A 19,037-nucleotide genomic window follows, 5' to 3' on the forward strand; every position below is an offset into this window, starting at 1 on the left:
ATATTGTTAATAAATGGATAAATTTTTTTTATTGATCAAAATTCAAAATTTTCTTTCTGATACAAAAAGTTTTGATTTTTTTTTAAAATAATGGTTGTCCAGTGACATGAAACGATTCTGGAAACTAACACAGAGCCTCGGACAAATAATAATAATAATAATAGAAGGACAGCATGTGAGCGAGCCTGCAAGAATTGTTTCGAACTTAAAAAAATAGCGCAAAATAGAGAGAATTAGCGAGGATATGTGGAAGCCTTATGTTCTCTAGGGGAATAGAAAGGGAGAAAATAAAAGTATGTATGTATGTGTTTTAATTATGAGCAAAAGCACTTTCTAATTAAAAATTTACAAAACTTATGTTTTATATTTTATATGAATATAGGCTAAGTAACAACAGTTATTGTGAACTCAACAATTATTGTTAACTGTTACTGTGACTAAAAGTTATCAATAAAATATTTAATAAATTTAAATATACATAATTACGATGAAGCTTGTTTTAATTGATAAATTTATGTTTTTAATATTTCAAATCCATAAATTGTCTAGCATCATAGTTTTAAATAATTACTCATGAAAATTAATTACGAAAGTCATTGTTAATTAAATTTATATTGTGGTTTTTCATTTAATTAATTTTTTGTTTTAAATCATTGTTTTTATAATTTATATTTTTTATTCTCAAATGTTCAATGCTTACAGTGTGTCTCAATTAAAAGAAAATTATCTAAACTAGATTACATATTTATTAAAAATATTCAAGAACATTAAGAAAAAATTGTCAGTCACACATAAATGAAGAAAAATCAGCATAAAAATAGGTTTAGGAGTAATTTTATGTGAATTTTAATCGACTGTGCATATGTATATGAACAGTCCAAGCAAGGTGAAAGAATTTATCATAATTGAAAATATAAACCATATAAGAAACATCTTGTATAAAATTTTCATGTGTTAATGAGCTAGTCATTTAATGATTTTATATGCCACTTGAATTGAGATTTAATGAAAAAAAAAGAAGCTAGAATTATTTTTAAATTTCCACTAAACAAATTAATGTAGGAATATTATAAAGATTTATATATGTATGTATTTATGTATATATAAAATATTTTCATAAAATGTCAATCAGATACACCTGTCTTAATTTAATGAATACGGAAAATAGAGATTTATCTTGTGACATGAACCCGGAATACAATTTACATATTCAATTGTAATTAGATGATTTAAAAAATTTTAAGGGCCTATTGAAGTAGATACATGTATTCATACAGATAAAGCTTGTAGATAATTGATTTTTTTTTTTTTAAATAATAAATACAATTTGAAATTACTTAATTTGATTTGGCATATTTAATAATTGAATTTGCATGATTTTTTCATTTATTTTATGACATTTAATTATTTTGCGTTAATCCTTTTTTCATTTGTTTGCATTTTTTCATAATTTTAAATATGACTAAGCACTTTAAAATTGTAATTAATCATTAATAGTAATATTTAAACAAAAAAATAAAATTAAAATATTGGTAAATGATTTATGAAGAATTATTTTGTCCTTTAAAAACAATTAAAATGTAACAAATTAAAATAAAAATGATTCACGGGGAATTCCCGTCTTGAATTGAATTCAGTAATTTTCATTTTTCAAACCATGTTCTTTACTAAATTGCGAACTTTTAATAATGTTTCAAAAATGAAAATGTCAAAACTGTTGGCCTTGATGTTTATTAAAACTATAAAAGAACAAATTTTTTGACAACAGGAATATAAATAAATTATTTGACTTTTTGCTTTGGTTGTCATTGTAATGTTGTATGTAACATACTGGTCAATTTATCAATACCGGCAATAATTTATATTTGTGACTTTATGATCTTATCAAAAGCCAACAATCTTTTGTTCTAAATTTTTGACGACAAGCACCCAAGTAATTATTGGGCTTTTCATCAAATGTCATAAAATGGAAGGATAAACGAAGGTTTAAAGTTAATTTGTGAAATAACTTTTTCTTTTAAACTGAAACTTACTTCTCATGCCTTGACTTCTATTTTTTTAAGACTTTTCTGCGACAAGTTAATCACTCACGCATAAGAAAATCGTAATATTGTTGACGATTAGTTTCTGTCATTTTTACTCATAGTTCAAATAATAAACTTATAAAGCTAATTGAATTCTTCATTATTTAAAAATTCCGTATTGTTCTTTACGACGCACAATCTCGACAAACATACCTTTCTATAAATTTATTGCCTTGAATATAAGTATGTATGTACTCGTATATATGCGTACAAGCGAAATCGTGTACATATAATTATAAAGTTGCAGAGTTTTCTTCTGTCGTTTTAAAAAATGCAATTTTGTTTTTTTGTTTAAGGCAATGCTTTTTTTATATTTTCTCATTTATCCTGAATTTTTTTAATTATTGAGATACAAAGTTTTTTAAAATTCATTATTCATTATTTTTCGTGGTAAAAAATTTTTTTATTGAAATTGTTTTTAGTAAACGCCTCTTTACTATTAGACGCAAACCTTTGTGTCCCAAGTAAAAATATTTATATAAGAAAACATAACTTCGTAAGTCAAGGACAATTATTTATGAATAAAATTTTTTCATAGAAGGTTGTATTTCTTTATATATAAGAATTTATTATCCGTTTATCTATTCAATATTCGTATAGAATGCCACCATATCACAATTTTAGTAGGAGTTGCAGACAAAAACTGTAGCCGATTCGACCTGTGGTTTGTAAAGATTTTTGGTAAACAAAATTTTATGCTAAAGTTGGTTGCGATTTGACTGCGCTTTGACATTTTTGCAGATTGTACCTGTGCTACTATTTCTTCCTTAATTAGATCTAAATTTTCAAGTACCTGTAAGAAGTAAGAACTCAAAACATAATTTGAGTTATGTTATAATTTTAACACAATTTGTCTATTAATCAATATTGTGTGCTTAATAATTTAGTTAATTTGATTTAAAATTTCAAAATGCCACCAATTATTGTGTTAACAATAAATTTCTAAAAATATTTTAACAAGGCAAAAGATTTTTTATTTTATTGAAATTTTTGTTTTGTTCAAATTAATTATTTATTGTATGTTTCGTATATAGATAACAAAACGCCGACAGTTTTTAACGTAGCAGAAATTTTAGTAATTTATTTTTAATGACAAATTATTTTAAACATTTTTCCAAGAAATTAATGTTAAATTTTAAAATAATCGCGAAATAATATAAGAAAAATTAAGATGCAATTCTTATCCACTTGAAATTTAATCTCCTGTTGTGAATTTTTGCAATAAAAAGGAATAATAGGTATAAGGATTTAAACCAATAAAACAAAATAAATTACAAGAAAAAAAAACATAAAAAAAATAATTGATCGAAATCTTAATTCATTTTTTATTAAGGATGCTTTTTAGCCGTTTTAAGTTTGTTCCTGTTTTTTTTTGCATTAAAATATACAGAAAAAAAAATTCTTAAAATAAGCAATAAAATGCAGGAGTTCTAAAGTTAAAAATTCTTTTTGCCATAAAATATTTTTCCAACTTATGCTTTTTATTTAGCATTTCGAAATCTACAAAAACAGAAAAATGAATTAAAAAAATGTGGTAAAAAAAATTTTGCATTTCCCTTTGTGCTTGGTTGTGATTTAAAAGAGAACCATTAACGTGAAACACGTTAATCGTTTTACCTACGTTTTACACTCCTTAGTTTTTTATTTCAATTTTGAAAACTTGCTTAAAATAACGGAATTCCAGGATGAAATAAATTTAGAGGTTAAGGTTATTTATTATAGAGTATGAGATCGGAGAAAAAAAGTTCAAATGTTTTTTTTTCTTTCAAAATAATTCATTTCCATTTTTTCAATTGTTTTCCAATGAACAGTAAAAAAATTATAAAAATTGGAGTTTTTTTTTATGAGCATATTTTATGGTCTGTTAGGTTAAACAATCGAAAAACGAAAAGAGAAGGGTGAACCTTTTATGTTTTGGGAATATTTCATTAAAACTCTGGTGAGTAACAGAATAAAACTATTATTTTTTTTACTCCTACCATCGTTGATTAAAATATATGTATAAAAGGCCAACATTACAAAAAGATCCAGATTCAGAACCTTATTGTAACATAAATTGGAGATTTTTAGGTAAGAATATAATTTAGTTGTCCATTTCTTCATTATTGAAGTTATTGATGATACTTTTAAGTTTCTTACCAAATTTAACAACCATGTTAGATTTAAGGGATTTTGTGACCTCGATGGAAGTCTTGCGGCTTTGGCTGGCTGTAATGCGGCAATTTGCCACGGCTCTAGATATAGTGCTAATATAGGTGGGTATAGGAATTATAAAAGATCTTAGGGATCGACGTGAAAAAAGCCTATAAGTATTTTTGCGGTGTACCCTTAAAGCTTAACAGTTCAGTTAATAGAATTTCTTTTCGTTTGAAGCTCGGTATAGTTATAAATTAACAGAAAATTGCCACTCTATGCAGTCATATATTAAAAGCTAATAATAGCAATAAGATTATTATTAAACATTGCAAATATTCTGATCTAAATTCAATTTATCAATTAATTGAGATAACTAATTAAGATAATAACTATAATTAAGTTTTATGCTAACAGTCAACAATAATATACATAACAGTCAATAATAATATTCTTTATTACTATATGATTATAATTATTTTGCCTATTTACGTTATAATATTGTCTATGATGACTATGTATTAAAATATTTTATTTATATACATTTTCGATAATTGAGCTCACACTTTAATTTGCAAAAAAATTTTTTATTAAAAATATGAAAGAAATTTGTACATTAAATTATCTATATACAATAATAATATAATAATAATTATTAGTACATAATAACGAATTTATCTTGTGCGATATGTGAATATTATGTTTTGATTGCATATGAGGTTCATCGAGGTAAATACTTAAATAAATTATAACAAAAAAAAAAAATATAGAGAAAAATTTATTTATGCGGATGCGGATTTGAGAAAAGGTGCATAGAAAAATGCATATCATTAAAATACTATAGAACAGGTTTTTTGTACAAGTGTACGTACATGCGCTATATGTAAGCAAATCTATGTAAAATAGATTTTCTCGTAGATATTTTTAATATCAAGCATAATTTAAGTATGATTTTTGGTCGTTAAAGAAAAACTATTTTATCATATTTTAGAAAAATATTATTATTTTTTATTACTAAGTATTAAAAAATTTTGTATCTTAATATTATAGTGTTTTTCTGAAATTAAATGATCATATAGATAAATACTAATTCAGTAAAATGGTTATTATATGATTTGAGTATTATATGAACTACTTGTAACAACATTGAAATTATTAAATTTCACATAAAAATCTCACTTGCAAATCATATATTTATAAATTTATGCATAATTACAAAAATTTTCTATATTTTGCAAAAGATGTACTCGTATAAGCGATCATTGATATGCATCTATGCGAGTTAGGTTTTTTTCTTTGATGTTATTATATATTTGCATATTCATATACATACTCGTACATACAATTTTATTTATTAGAAAGCTCATTTTAAGAAAATTATTTTAGATTTTCATTTTAAGCATTGCAGAAAAAAAAAATTAATGTTATATTTATGAGAGAAATTTAAAAATGTATGAAAACATTGAAAATTGTACACGTTTGCATATATGTATATTACTTACGAGTGAGTATTTAAGCAAAAAAACAGTAGAAATGAAATAAAAAGATTTCTATATAATTGTGTTTCACTTTTTATTAAAATCTCATTGCAAAAAAATATTTTTAATTTCATTTTCAATTTTGTATATTTCAAATCTAATTATTTATTTTCACATTGCATTTATTACAATTTACGTACATATACAAAAAATTTCTATACGAACTATACTTTTACGAATATTCAATGACATTCTTACAATATGAGGAGCCAAAAGTAATAACATCGAATTTAAGTTTTTTACATTCTTTTTTATTTTAAATTAAGCATAATAATATTCAAGAATTAGGGTAATTCAAGTTATAGAAAATTAAGAAACAATGTTCCACATACATAATACGATTATTATGTGCACGCAAAACCTGTTCGATTTCATAGAAAAATATGCAGATAATTATAAATTAATTTTACGTAGTCTCGCAAGGTAATTCATGAAATTTAGTGTATTTTATAGTTTTGAATATTCTCATTAATACGCAGCATAGAACAGGCATTTTTAGTAATAGAAAATTTAGTGGTAAACTAACAAAATTCTTATTTGGAGTTAAAGCAATGAAATGGAAGTCAGTATTTGAGAAAATAGAACGATAAATGAAAATCACTGCAGACTATTTTTATTATTGTTTACTCGTAGTTGTTGTTAAAGTTGTATTAAATCTCGTAATTATTGTTAAAGTCTATTAAAAATACTTAAATTGTTTGATTCTTCACACTTCCTTTAATCAAATTTAATATTATTCACAAATTTTGCATACTTTCAGGATCAAATTTAGTATTCAGGATTTGATTAGACGATCATAGTTATTTTTTATTTAACAGTATTGAAATATTATTCTAGGACATGCATTCTAGAATTCTGAGAAACTCGACTAAATTCGTATTGATTCGAAATTAGTTGTTCGATTGACAAATTTTAATTTTTTTTTTGGAGACGCTAACTCGAATAAACAAAGAATTTTTAATACTTTTTTTTTGCAATATTGCTCGGCATCTGGTAGAAAATCGGTTTATAGAGAACATTAAAATAAAAATTCTTATTATTGCTATATTGACAGTATTTCAGGAAAGTGAAGAAAATAGAAAAAATCATAATTTACTCTCAAACTTTTAATTCAGGATGCAAAAACAATATGAAAAATTTTTGGAAAACCACAGAACGCATAATCACACAAGGGAACACTTTTGGTATATGAGCAGGATGTTACTGAATATTAATTTTTTTATATATGTATAACATTCGCGAAAATAAATATATTTCAAGTTCAAGATGCAGATACAAAAAAAAATAAGATAAATATAAAGCGTCCGCTAATTTAAAGGCGTTTTAAATTTGATTTAATTTCAATTTTTCTTGTCTGTTTTCGGAACATAAAATCAAAACATGGTTTCACTTTTTTTTTAGACTTTTTATTTATTTTCTGTTGTTAAAAAAATCTCCTAATTTATATTCGACATGGGTTTTTTTTCCTATATAATTTTTGTAGCATTAAGAATAAAAGCGTTTATTTAAGCAAAAAAAAAAAATGTTCTGACTTCATTTGAATTTAATCCAAGTTATAATTATTGTTTTAAGTAAAAACAATTTTTGTAACAAATTTCCATAACAAAATCTTTTTTCTTCCCTTTTAAACCCTTTTTCTCGTTACATTATGTGACTTTTTTATTTTTGCTGTTTTGTTTTTATTTTTTTATAATAAATTAAAAGAAAAATGAGAATACAAAAAGAAACATTAGTAATAAAAAAGAAGCAAAACTGTTACTGTTTTAAGCACCTTTTTGTTCTTTGTTAATTCATTGGAGCTTAACTGAAGTAGTAATTCATTTTTATGTCCACGGGTATTAAATTTGTAATTTTATACAATTGTATAATTTGTTTACCGTTTATAATAGGATTTACATGTTATATTTTGTTTGTTTTGTGACGTTATGAAAATATATTTACACTTCATTCTGAAATTGAGTTTCAACATCCAACAAAATTTGATGAAAATCTGTTTTTATTCTGGTATGGTGTTATTTAACAGGTGAAATATTTTTGCAGAATAAAATTCAAGTTTACTCGGCAAAATTATTTCACCTTGCAATTTAAAAATTAAAATTGAAATTAAAGAATCAATTCGGTTTTTGTGCATTATTAATTCTATTATTGTTGTAACAATATTTTTTTTTTAAATTGAATGTTTTAAAAATACGTGATTGTTAACTTTTAAAGAAAATCCAATTTAAAAAAAATTAATACTCGGTTAGGTTGTATACCTTAGAGTCTTTATACACAACCCTTAATCATTATGCTTCACCTTTGCTAATTTTTTTTATTTATTATTTTTTTCTTTTTTATTTTTATTTTGAACTTCAGTCGGCTGAAATTATGCATCATCTTTGTTGGAATGTTTATTGTGTATAAAAATGTACATATAAAATAAAAGGAAAGAGAATAAACTTTAAATATAAAAAAAATTAAATGAAAAACAAAAATTACCCCAAAGGCCTTAACCTTTATATCTGAAATACAACGTGCTTATGGTTAACTGTTATACACTATATGCCAGTAAATTCAACTGGTATAAAGAATTTTATCTAATTTTTGTTTTCTTATAGAATTGCTTATTCAAATTACTCATTTGGTATATCAAAAAACTACTTTATTGAAAACAACCGACTCTATATAAAAATTTTAGTAGTAAACAATGAAAAATAACAAATTTTGGTTTCAGTTTGACATTTTAGTCAAAACCATACTTATTTAAAATGCTTTCGCTAATGAATTTCAAGTTTTGTGTTGGTTCTTATTAAAATTATTCATAACTTCTTTTATTGAAAATAAAATTTTAAACTAACAAATGTTAAAAATTGAAGAAAATAGTTTTTCGACTCAGTTTCGCAGAGAATTAAATTAATGTATATAATGTATGTGTAAATTTTAAATTATAAGTACAGTTTGAGTAATATAAAAATTTCAAAGTACAAAAAATTACAATCCATCAAATTCATCTTCATTTATTTAACATTATCCAATAATTTCTGTCCTTTAAAGAGCGTATAACAATCCATTAACTGCTATACTCACAATTGCGTACATGTCAGCTTATAATTAAAAAGCTACTGGTCTTTACCCCGACAGATGGTTGAAATATTTTTTCAAACGCAAAATCCTTTTTTTTTCAAATTTATAGGTTAGTTTTGCATAATATAACAGAATTTTCACACAAAAAAATGTTTTTATTGATAGATTGAATCCTACAGTTGCTCTTTTAATGCAAGTTAAACAAAAATAATATTTTCTTATCATTTTTAACACAAAATATATTTTTCCATTGCATATAAACTCATGAATGTTTGAGATAAATTTTGCTTACTTAAAGAATACTTAAATAATATACCCAAATTTATTCGCTAAAATTTTTTTTTTCTCCTTCTTCACTCCTAGGAGGAGTATAGGGCTAGTGCATGATATCTATTAAATAATTTCAGTTTATTAATATTTACCGTTTATTTTTCTTAGTCTTTAGTATCGAATATTATGAATATTTGGAAATTACTTGCATAATATTTATTAGTATTGCATATTAAGTTATAATATTTAATATAATTTTTATAGTGACCTGACCGGGGTTTCAACCCGAGACCCTTCGGTTAAAGAGCCGGTGCCATAACCACTGCACCAATGGTCAGGTTATTCGCTAAAATTAATTGTGTATAAATTTGTTACCTACATACATGTATGTACTGATTTCTATGCAGAAAAATGTAAAGTAAACAATGTTTGATTTAAATGTGAGTACAAGTATTGTATAAAATTTCGCTTATGCATTTTGGGTTGCTGATGAATCCGATAAATTTGTAACAAACAACCTTGACTTCCAAAATGTAGTAATGCGGTATTAATACACGTGCGAATTGATGAATTATGGATTAATACCGAATTACTGCATTTTGAAAGTCAAGCAACTTTAAAGTTTGCATTTTTCTTAAATTATTTCAAAAATTTTGATTTATATGCATATGTAAGTTTGTGAGCGTCTATTTTCGTCACAAATTTTATTTTTCATTTTTAAGTGTTCCCTTAATTTTGTGAAAATGCGTGTAATGCATTCAACTATTTTTGTTGTCAATTTTAATAAAATAATAAAATTTTAAATAATAAAAACTTTCTTTTGCAATAACGTAAGTTTATTAAATATTTTCGTTTATTTTTTCTTTTAAATTGTTTGTGCCAAGTTCAGGTTTTTTTTGTCATTTTTTAGACACATACTAACTAAAAAAAAAAAATAAAACTACCATAATAACGTGACCGTTTCACTACATGCTATTTATAGTTATTTTGATTTTTTTTTCCATTCTGAAGACAACCCACGTTTAAATTAAAATTTAACGATGTATAAAAAATCCAAAATAAAAGAAGAAAAGTAACCGCACGTCGAATTCTTAGGTAGATATAAAAGCGGTAATATAAAGTCTTTAAAGGGCATTTTTAAAAGAAAAATTAAAAATAGTATTTTTTCTTTTCTTTTTATTTTTCTCTAAAAAAACTACATATTTTGATTCGGCCGACTTATTAAAAAAGCGACAATATTAAATTCTTTCTAATGAAAATTTGCTGAAATTAATTTTGTATGCAATTGTTGTTATGACATTTTACATGTACTTTTACTTTTTGTTGTCTACTAGTCAATGAAAATCAGTGTACTGGAAATTCAGGTATATGTAGTTATAATTTGTAATAAGTAGCGTTATTATAATTTCTCGACTAATTTATATTCAACTTAAGAAATATTTTTGGGAAACGAATAATTGTTTTTAGGGTTTTATTTTAATATCAGGAAGTAAATACCATTAATTGTGCTATAGAAGAAGAAATTTATAAGAAATTGAACAATATTATAACAGTTCGTGTTTGAATTTAATTTATTAGGTTCCCTTTAACTTTCGCCAATATATAAGCGCCAAATTGAAAAGTGAAACATAACTAAAACATGAGTTCGCTGAATGAAATGTTTTTTATTAAAATGCTAGACTTTTTACATTAAGTTGACCAGTTTGTTCGATTTATATGTGTATATAACTTATACGTACATTACAAATCAACTACGGTTACTAAAACTATGTCAGCATTAAATTTTTATAACAATAAAACGAATATGTTAATCATAATTTTAAGGGGAGTAGCTCTTACTATAGATGTAAATATATAACTCAAACAATTTGGTTGGATAAAATTGCACATAATAAGATTAATAATAAAGTAACTTATAATAAAATAAATTGTACCGCATACTGAATGTGTATACGTACAATTATGACTTTAAAACTTGAAGTACAAGACTTACAATCTTTAAAGTATTAGAATTAAAAGTCTTTATAGATTTCATGAACAAATTATAACTTTGAAATTATAGTCCTGAAATTCTAACTTTAAGAATTGCGTTTTTCAAAGTATCAATACAAAAAAAAATTTTACAATTCTTAATCGTCTTCAAAACCATATGGGTATGTAAAAAATGCAAGGTAGTAAAAGATTAAATACATATGTACATATTATTTCCTCGGCCCACTTATGTTATTAAAGAAATTGATATAAGGAACTTGGTCACTATGCTAAAATTAAATTTTTTTTACATTTATACTAAGAAAAATTAGTAAATTTTTCTAAATACAACTGAAGCTATTCGAATCAAACTGTACGGTTCCACTTGAAAAACATTTTTGATTAAATGTTACTAATCTGTCAGTTGAAGGAAACAAGTTTCTTTTTATTTTAAGTCGACTTAAACAACAGCGGATGTCATTTGCTTTTAGTCATTTTATTTTCAGTAAAATTTCTTCAATATTTTTGTGGTTAAATCTATTTTTTTTTTCCAAATTATTGGCAGTCTTCTTTACGATAAAATTTTTTTATTAATTTTTGACAGCATTAAACAATTTCATTCTATTCTACATACATACGTTACATATTACATATATGTATACTGACAGCACTAAAAAATGTTTTGTATTAAAAAACTGTAATTTATATTAGCCATTTTCAGAATTAATAAACTACTCTTGTGTGTGTGTGTGTATATTTATAAATGAACATACATAATATATTATAATAAAAGTTTTAAATTCGCAGGTTCATCAAAACTTTTTCCCAAAAAGATAACAAAACATTTCCATTATGTATAATGAAAAAAAAAAGAAACTTGGAAAAGAATATAGGGGAATCGTAGATATAAAAGTCTTAATTTTTTATATTCTTTCGTATTTTTCTAACTACCAAAATAAGTAAAAGACACAGTCTTTTTCTATATTTTCTTGTCTTTTTACCGTTATTAACGATGGTGTATGCAATAAACTTATTTTTTATTTTTTCCTACTTAGTTGCTAGATTTATCAAAAATATATAGGCAAAGGCAAAGTCTAAAATTTGTCTTTTTCTTATTGTTCTTTTTTCTTTATATGCTTAAAATATGGAGAAAAAAAAAAAAAAAATTTTTTTGATTAAAATGATGATGAAAAATGTTTGTAACTATTTATGTTAGTAGGTATTGATGATGTATTCAACATATTTTACATAATGTATGTATGAATGTTGATAACGATAATCATAATATATGTATGTGAACAACACACAATTGTACATTTATAACTTGGTCTAAATGTAAATTGGTTATGATTGTAGATTTCTTATATAAATTATACGCTTTCTTATTTAAATCTTAATATTTTTCCATTTATATTTGATAGATTGAATGATTAGTATAGATTGAATCATGATGAGGGTCTGTCACAATATTTCACTTTTTACCTAAAAATTAAAATATATTTGTACACACATAAATATGTATGTATATTTTTAATTGTAACTTCTATTATCTCGTTCACTCCTATTATCATATTTTTTACGTTTCAAATCGATGAAGATAATTTACAAGAACTTATAACATTTGAGTCCATAATTGGTTTTATTAATTAAATTGTCAAAATATGAGTAAAATATTTTTTATTTTGGGTCAATAACGAAAATATTGCATTTCATTCTAATCGACATTTCTGACATACTTTTTAAATTTTTTTCTCCTGTTGTTATACTTTTAAAGGTCATTTTATTTTTATACCGACAGCATTGCATACAATAAAGGAGGTTATGTAAAGATACTTTATTTTTAAAAATATTGCAATATAATTACGAGTACTAGTAAGATGATTTTTGTATATATTTTTTTCAGTAAATGCAAAATATTTTATGTTGAATAGGGGGTTCTTTCACAAGTTTCTTGAGTAAGATATACAGTGTATTTCGATACCCTATGCCTTGTAAAGAAAAATTTTATTTATTGAACTTTTTAGATTTAGCAGAAGTTATAGAAGAGATACATTCTTTTGTAATGGTAAGTCTATAGGCACAAGCGAATAAAAGAAGTCAGTAATTGAACTCTTATTTCACAGATAAAGTAATTTGATATTGTTTTTATGAATTTTTGTACATTTTACATTAAATTACATTTTTAATGATATAATGATGTCACAAAAATGTAACTTGGCAGTTCGTATACATATAATTATGAGCAATACAGCAGAATAGAAGAAGCGTGCTTCTTGTGTGACCATGAAGAAATTTTTGTCCAATGACGTTAATCAAAATAAACTATATGAATTCTCCGCAATATTGTAATGTTGTATGATAGACTAAATTATTAATTAATTATTGTATACTATGTATGAAATATGTTTTTTTGTGATTATTTAGAATTCCATAGAACTTCAAAAAGAAATATACCTTATTTAATGAGCCACTGAACTTAAAATCAGATTACGCTTTAAAAATATAAAACATTATACTTTCATTTAAATCCGAAAAAATCAATATTCAGTTACAAACTCTACTTAATGTTGTTTAAAAAGTCTGCCAACCTTATTTCAAATTTCTTTATTTTTCACATATTTCGTTTTTTCTTTTTGTTTTCGAATCGATTCAGAAATTAAGAGAATTGCTATTCTCTTTTCTTTTTGTGACATGGGCTACTTATTTTCCATTTAAACTTAAAACTTTTATTATCTATAGTAATTTAAAAAACGGAATCACTATCGAGTTAAAACGATTAACATAAATTTTTTATACCTTTTTTTTTTATTTTTTTTTTTTTCATTAAAAACTGTTAATTATGTTGTTTAAAATATTTCACGGTTTACAAAAAAAAAAAATTATAAAAGTGCTTTAAAGCAGCATGTGAGTGACAATTATTGGCATAATGACTTTGAAAAAGAAGCAATTCTTTTGAAATTTATAACTCAATTTAAACACAAAAGTTATTTTAATTGTAAGACAAAATATGTGTATATATTGTGACTTTGTACAGAAAAAATATTGTAAAACCTTCCGAAATTTGTTAATAAAAATTGAACGAAACGAAGAAGAGAATTATTCCCCGAAATATGGATCTACGTTTCAGATCTTTTTACATAATTATTGGTCATTGGGAATTTTCTAAACATTTTTTGAAAATTTTTTATAATTAACTCAATTCACAAACGAATGCCAATATACATACGTACATAAATACTCACTTAAAAATTTTTATTTTACGTGATAGCAATTTCCTTAATTAAATTACTGAAATTAATTATAATTCTTAAAGATTTGAGGAAAACTACATAATCGTTTTATAGTAATGGAAGATGAATTATATTGTTAAATCATAGCTTATAAATTACATTTCTACTAACCTCAATTTTATTAGCGGTTATATTAGCTTACATTTGCACAAACGGTTTTCTACTCTTATCTTTTAAGAATTTCCCGCAATAAAACAGCATTATTATAGATCTTAAAATATGCATGAGCTGGTGAATCGAAAGTATTCATACATATTATATAGAATATTAATATAAGTCAGCTTCAAACTTCAAAATTTATTGAATACATACATTAAATTAGTATACATACACTAAATTTATAGTGAATTATTATTAAGCATTTAAATGTGCTTTATTTCATGACTTGAAACTTGGGTCATACATGGCAAGTCTAGCATTAGAATTGTTTTATTATATGTATTAATAATCTTATGATTTATGAAATGCATAACATATTTTTACATAAAAACAACCCTAAAACTGGGAAGATAGTGTAAATCAAGTTTACATAGACAAGTGGTTATACTGAGTTAGATAAGTTGGGCGGCAAAAAAGGGTTCAAAACCTGCAGATATTCAATTTGAATAAAAAATTAATGTAGATGTTATTCAGTAAGTGTTGTAGTTTTTTTTCAACTTTATAGGCAGTGATTAAGAACATATGAGTTATTAAAATAAATCAAACAAATTTAGTAATTGATAACCAATTTGATTTTTTTTTATATCTTAGGGGTATAATCATTTTCATGAACAATTTATTAAACAAAAAAAAGCGACAATATATTGTTTTATAGTGATTGATTTGACTATTATAAAAACATTGGCCCTTTTTTGTTTTTCATTTTATTTAAAATCGGATTAAGTTACTATTTTTATTGAAGTGCTTCATTATTAAAAACATGCAACTATTTTTTTTTTGAATTACTTGTTTTCATTTTTCTCCTTCCAATAACTTTAATTCACTTTATGTTTTATCGTTCAGGTTAATGAAATTTTTACAACTTAACCCTTAAAACAATAAACTTGTAAATTTATATGTACATACATATATATTAATATACATATATTTTGTTAATTTTTTGATATGACTTTCAATTTCTCTTTTCCGATTTTTTAAAATTCCCATAATTTTTTACTTTTAGATCATTGTAAATTATAAAATCCCCCCATATATATGTAAGTACTATGAGACGACAAATTACTTAAGGGTTATTTTTAACTATTTATAACTTTGATTTTTTTGTTTATAATTTTTGTTGTTATTAAAAGCAGTAGACGGTTAAAAAAAAAAAGTCCTTTTAGCATAACCAATCGGTTGGCTAAATTATATACGAATAATGGTATACACATAACGTATAAATTAACTGTATGTGTGTACGTAAGTTTATAGTCGATGGTAAACTTTTATTGCATGGAGTAATATAGCATGACTATTTTAATAAAAAAATAAAAAAGAAAAAACAAAGGTTCGAGAGAACATCAGACGAAAATTTATAGTCTTTATTTTGCAAGACGGACGGATAATAATAGCCTTTTGCTGGTCGATTCTTTTTTTTCCGAACATCTTTTTGTTGGTCATTTTTTTTTTAAATTTTGTTAAATTTATTCTGTTTACATACGTTGTACCTATAAATGTGATACACGTGCAATCAATATTTAAAACAATATGCTTTTTTTTCAATTCTCTTTTTTTTTTGGTTTTTTATCGAAAAAAATGATTTCTTTGAGCAGATTATAATAAAAAATTATAACATATTCACATTTAAAGGCATAATAAATACTTTAACTATTGAAATAATGCATTAAATTCTATAATTTTGAGTTAATTAAATTCTTAGTCTACATATATGAAAAAAAGGTATTAAGAATGCATAAAATCCAGAACTGGATTTATCTATATATATACAACTGAAAAAAGCCGAAGTGTAGAACTTCGATGCAAGTCGTCCCAATATACAAAATTCACTTTAGTGTTATTTTCTATTAAAAATGAAGATTTGTGTTAAATAAGCGAATAAAAAATACGATTATTATTCGCTTATTTAATAACAAGTTTACGAGAAAGCATTTAACATGCTAATTTCTTATTGCTCAATATCTTATTATTATATTAAAATAAATTAGCAGATTTATATTCATAATATTTTTGAGACTTGTAATTCTTCAGAAAGCGTAAATTGAAAGAAATTTAATTTTCGTTTTGTTAAGGTTAAGATGTTGCGCCGAAAATGAGCTGATTGTTTTTAAAACTTCGCATTTGAAATTATGGAGTATCTTCCGAAAACATGCCTAATGAAACTGAGAAAGTCAAGTAGCGCAAAGAAAGAAAAACGATCAATTTATTGCGCTATACAGATAAGTGAATCAAAGGGAAGCGAAACATTCTAGAAATTTTACTATTTATTGGCTTAGGGCCTCTAATACTCTAAGTCCGATTCTACTTACATATATCTATATTTTATAAAATTAATAAAATAAATTTTTTATTGATTATAAATTAGTGACAAAATTTTTTTAAAAATAAGTCTAAATAAAAGTTTAAAATTTTGTAATATATTTCTGAGGATAGCATTTTTTTATAAGGAGTCTTTTGAGTACGTTGAAGTAATCAAAGTTTATCAATACAAATATTTAATATGAGAATTTAACATTGAATCTTTTTACAGTTTATTGTAATTAATTAACATTAAGATTACACAACATAGTTAGAAAACTGAAAACTTAAGTATTGTAAAAAACTTCACTGAAAATCCACCAAAGTGGTATAAAAGAGAAAAATCGAGAACAATATCAACCTTTGATAAATAATCAGAATAAGAATTCGAGGCTTCGAATTATTCATTTTCTTTTAGAAAATTTTAACTTATGATATAAAAATGGAAATTTCTGTAACATAAATTTTTTAAAGAACTTTTAAATAAGATCCATATTGAGTTGCTAATAATAAAATATTTTGAATTCACAAAAAGAACCTACTTCTCTACAGCAAATTCAGAAATTTCAAGTTCAAATTAAATTTATTTTATGTACATAAATTAAATAAATAAATATCTTGAGCTTTGTAAGAAAAAAAAAATGACATAAACAAACCTGATGAAATAAGCCCTTAATTGATTCATGATCCTTTAAATTTTGTTCCTTGAAATTGTTAGTCAATAGTAAAAAAAAAATTGCAAAAATTTTTTTATGCTTTTCAATTAATTTAGTTTATTTCTTTTAATATTTATTCATAGACTATCAAACAATTCTTTTCCAATATCAGACTTGATTTTTTTCACAAATTTTAAGTAATAGCAGTGTTAAACCATTGACTTTTCGAGCACTTATCAAATTTAAATTACGAACAATGTAAAATTACTTATCGTTTATTTAAAAATTTAAAGTTGTTTTTACTATAAAATTAAATCCAACAAAAAAAAAAATTAATTTTCTTCCCGTTTTGTTGAAACTTCAACAAATTATGCACTTATTATGGTAATTTTTTTTACACTGCTCAAACTTAATGTCTGTTCCTTATTAAAATTAAACTGTTATGCACACCAGCAACTTAAAGAATTTTATGAAGACAATAGGCATTAATCACATGTACATATAAATATATTACTTGTATGTATGAACACGTAATTATTATTTACTTCTATTTTTTTTATATTTAATTAAAATTTTACAAACATACACTTGCTTTTATTTCTTGTTAAAAAAAAAAAGAAAATTTAAAAATAAGACGACGTGAATTAAATAAAAAATTTATCCACTATCAAATACCGCTCAAATATGTATAATACGTTCATTTCAGATAAAATCTTAATGCAGACTGGCATACGATGCAAAATTAACTTTGTATTTCACCTGTAATTTTTCTTTTTTTTTTTTTTGTTATATTATTAAAACATTTTTAATTCTTCTTTTTTGTTTTATGTTCTACGTTTGAAATCATTTTCATTCATAAGTATGCTACTTACTATAAATACTACATTATTTGATGTTTGATATTATTATGTATGCTATACCAAAATGTTTATACACTATTCAAATATGTATGTATACCGTTTTTACATACAAATTTATACTTATGTATAATGACTCCATATTTTGTTATACTAAATGTATCATACATAATATAAATGATGATGATTATTGATTCATCGTTATGTTATCATATTAATTGTAATAAACTTGTTCGATTTGAATTTGGTATGCGCATCAAACATAAAAAAAATAAAATTTCCTTCGAACAAATATAATTGTGTCGTTTGCATACTCTTATACATGTTACATGTAATGTAATGTTATTTAGAAACTCCAAATTCTAAATCCCAATTAGTGACTCGTAATAACACATGTTGGATGTACAACTAACAACTAACAGAAAATTTATTATAACATTACAGACCTAGAAAATTAATAATAATTTGTATTTGAACTACACAAGTACATTTATAGAGTTAAGCGTGGAAATTTCAATTGAGTTGTAAGTGAAAACAGAAGCGATATTAAGATATATGATGTGAATATAATAAATAGAATATTTTTTTTTTCATGAAAAAATAAAGAAAAATAAAAAAAAAATAAATTTGAAGAAAAACAATTATTTGTGAATTTCGTGTTTAGAATTTTTAAATATTAACTATTTTTTTATGATCAATAGTCTAGTTCTAGTATTTAAGA

The 19,037-nt window shown here is 23.7% G+C and overlaps 1 protein-coding gene across 1 annotated transcript in view; it reads right to left on the reverse strand.

The window, feature by feature from the left end:
- Window positions 1–18,124, reverse strand: part of LOC129614524 (uncharacterized) — a 46,245-nt gene extending 28,121 nt beyond the window's left edge. The window contains exons 1-2 of the mRNA XM_055529173.1: window positions 18,046–18,124; window positions 17,460–17,915 (exon numbers count right to left, since the gene is read on the reverse strand). Of these exons, the coding sequence (XP_055385148.1) occupies window positions 17,460–17,488 (29 nt within the window). The 5' untranslated portion in view covers window positions 17,489–17,915; window positions 18,046–18,124. The remainder of the gene's footprint in view (window positions 1–17,459; window positions 17,916–18,045) is intronic.
- Window positions 18,125–19,037: the final 913 nt, after the last annotated feature.

This window comes from Condylostylus longicornis, unplaced genomic scaffold, assembly GCF_029603195.1.
Source record: "Condylostylus longicornis isolate FDR11 unplaced genomic scaffold, ASM2960319v2 ptg000110l, whole genome shotgun sequence".
NCBI lineage: Eukaryota > Metazoa > Arthropoda > Insecta > Diptera > Dolichopodidae > Condylostylus > Condylostylus longicornis.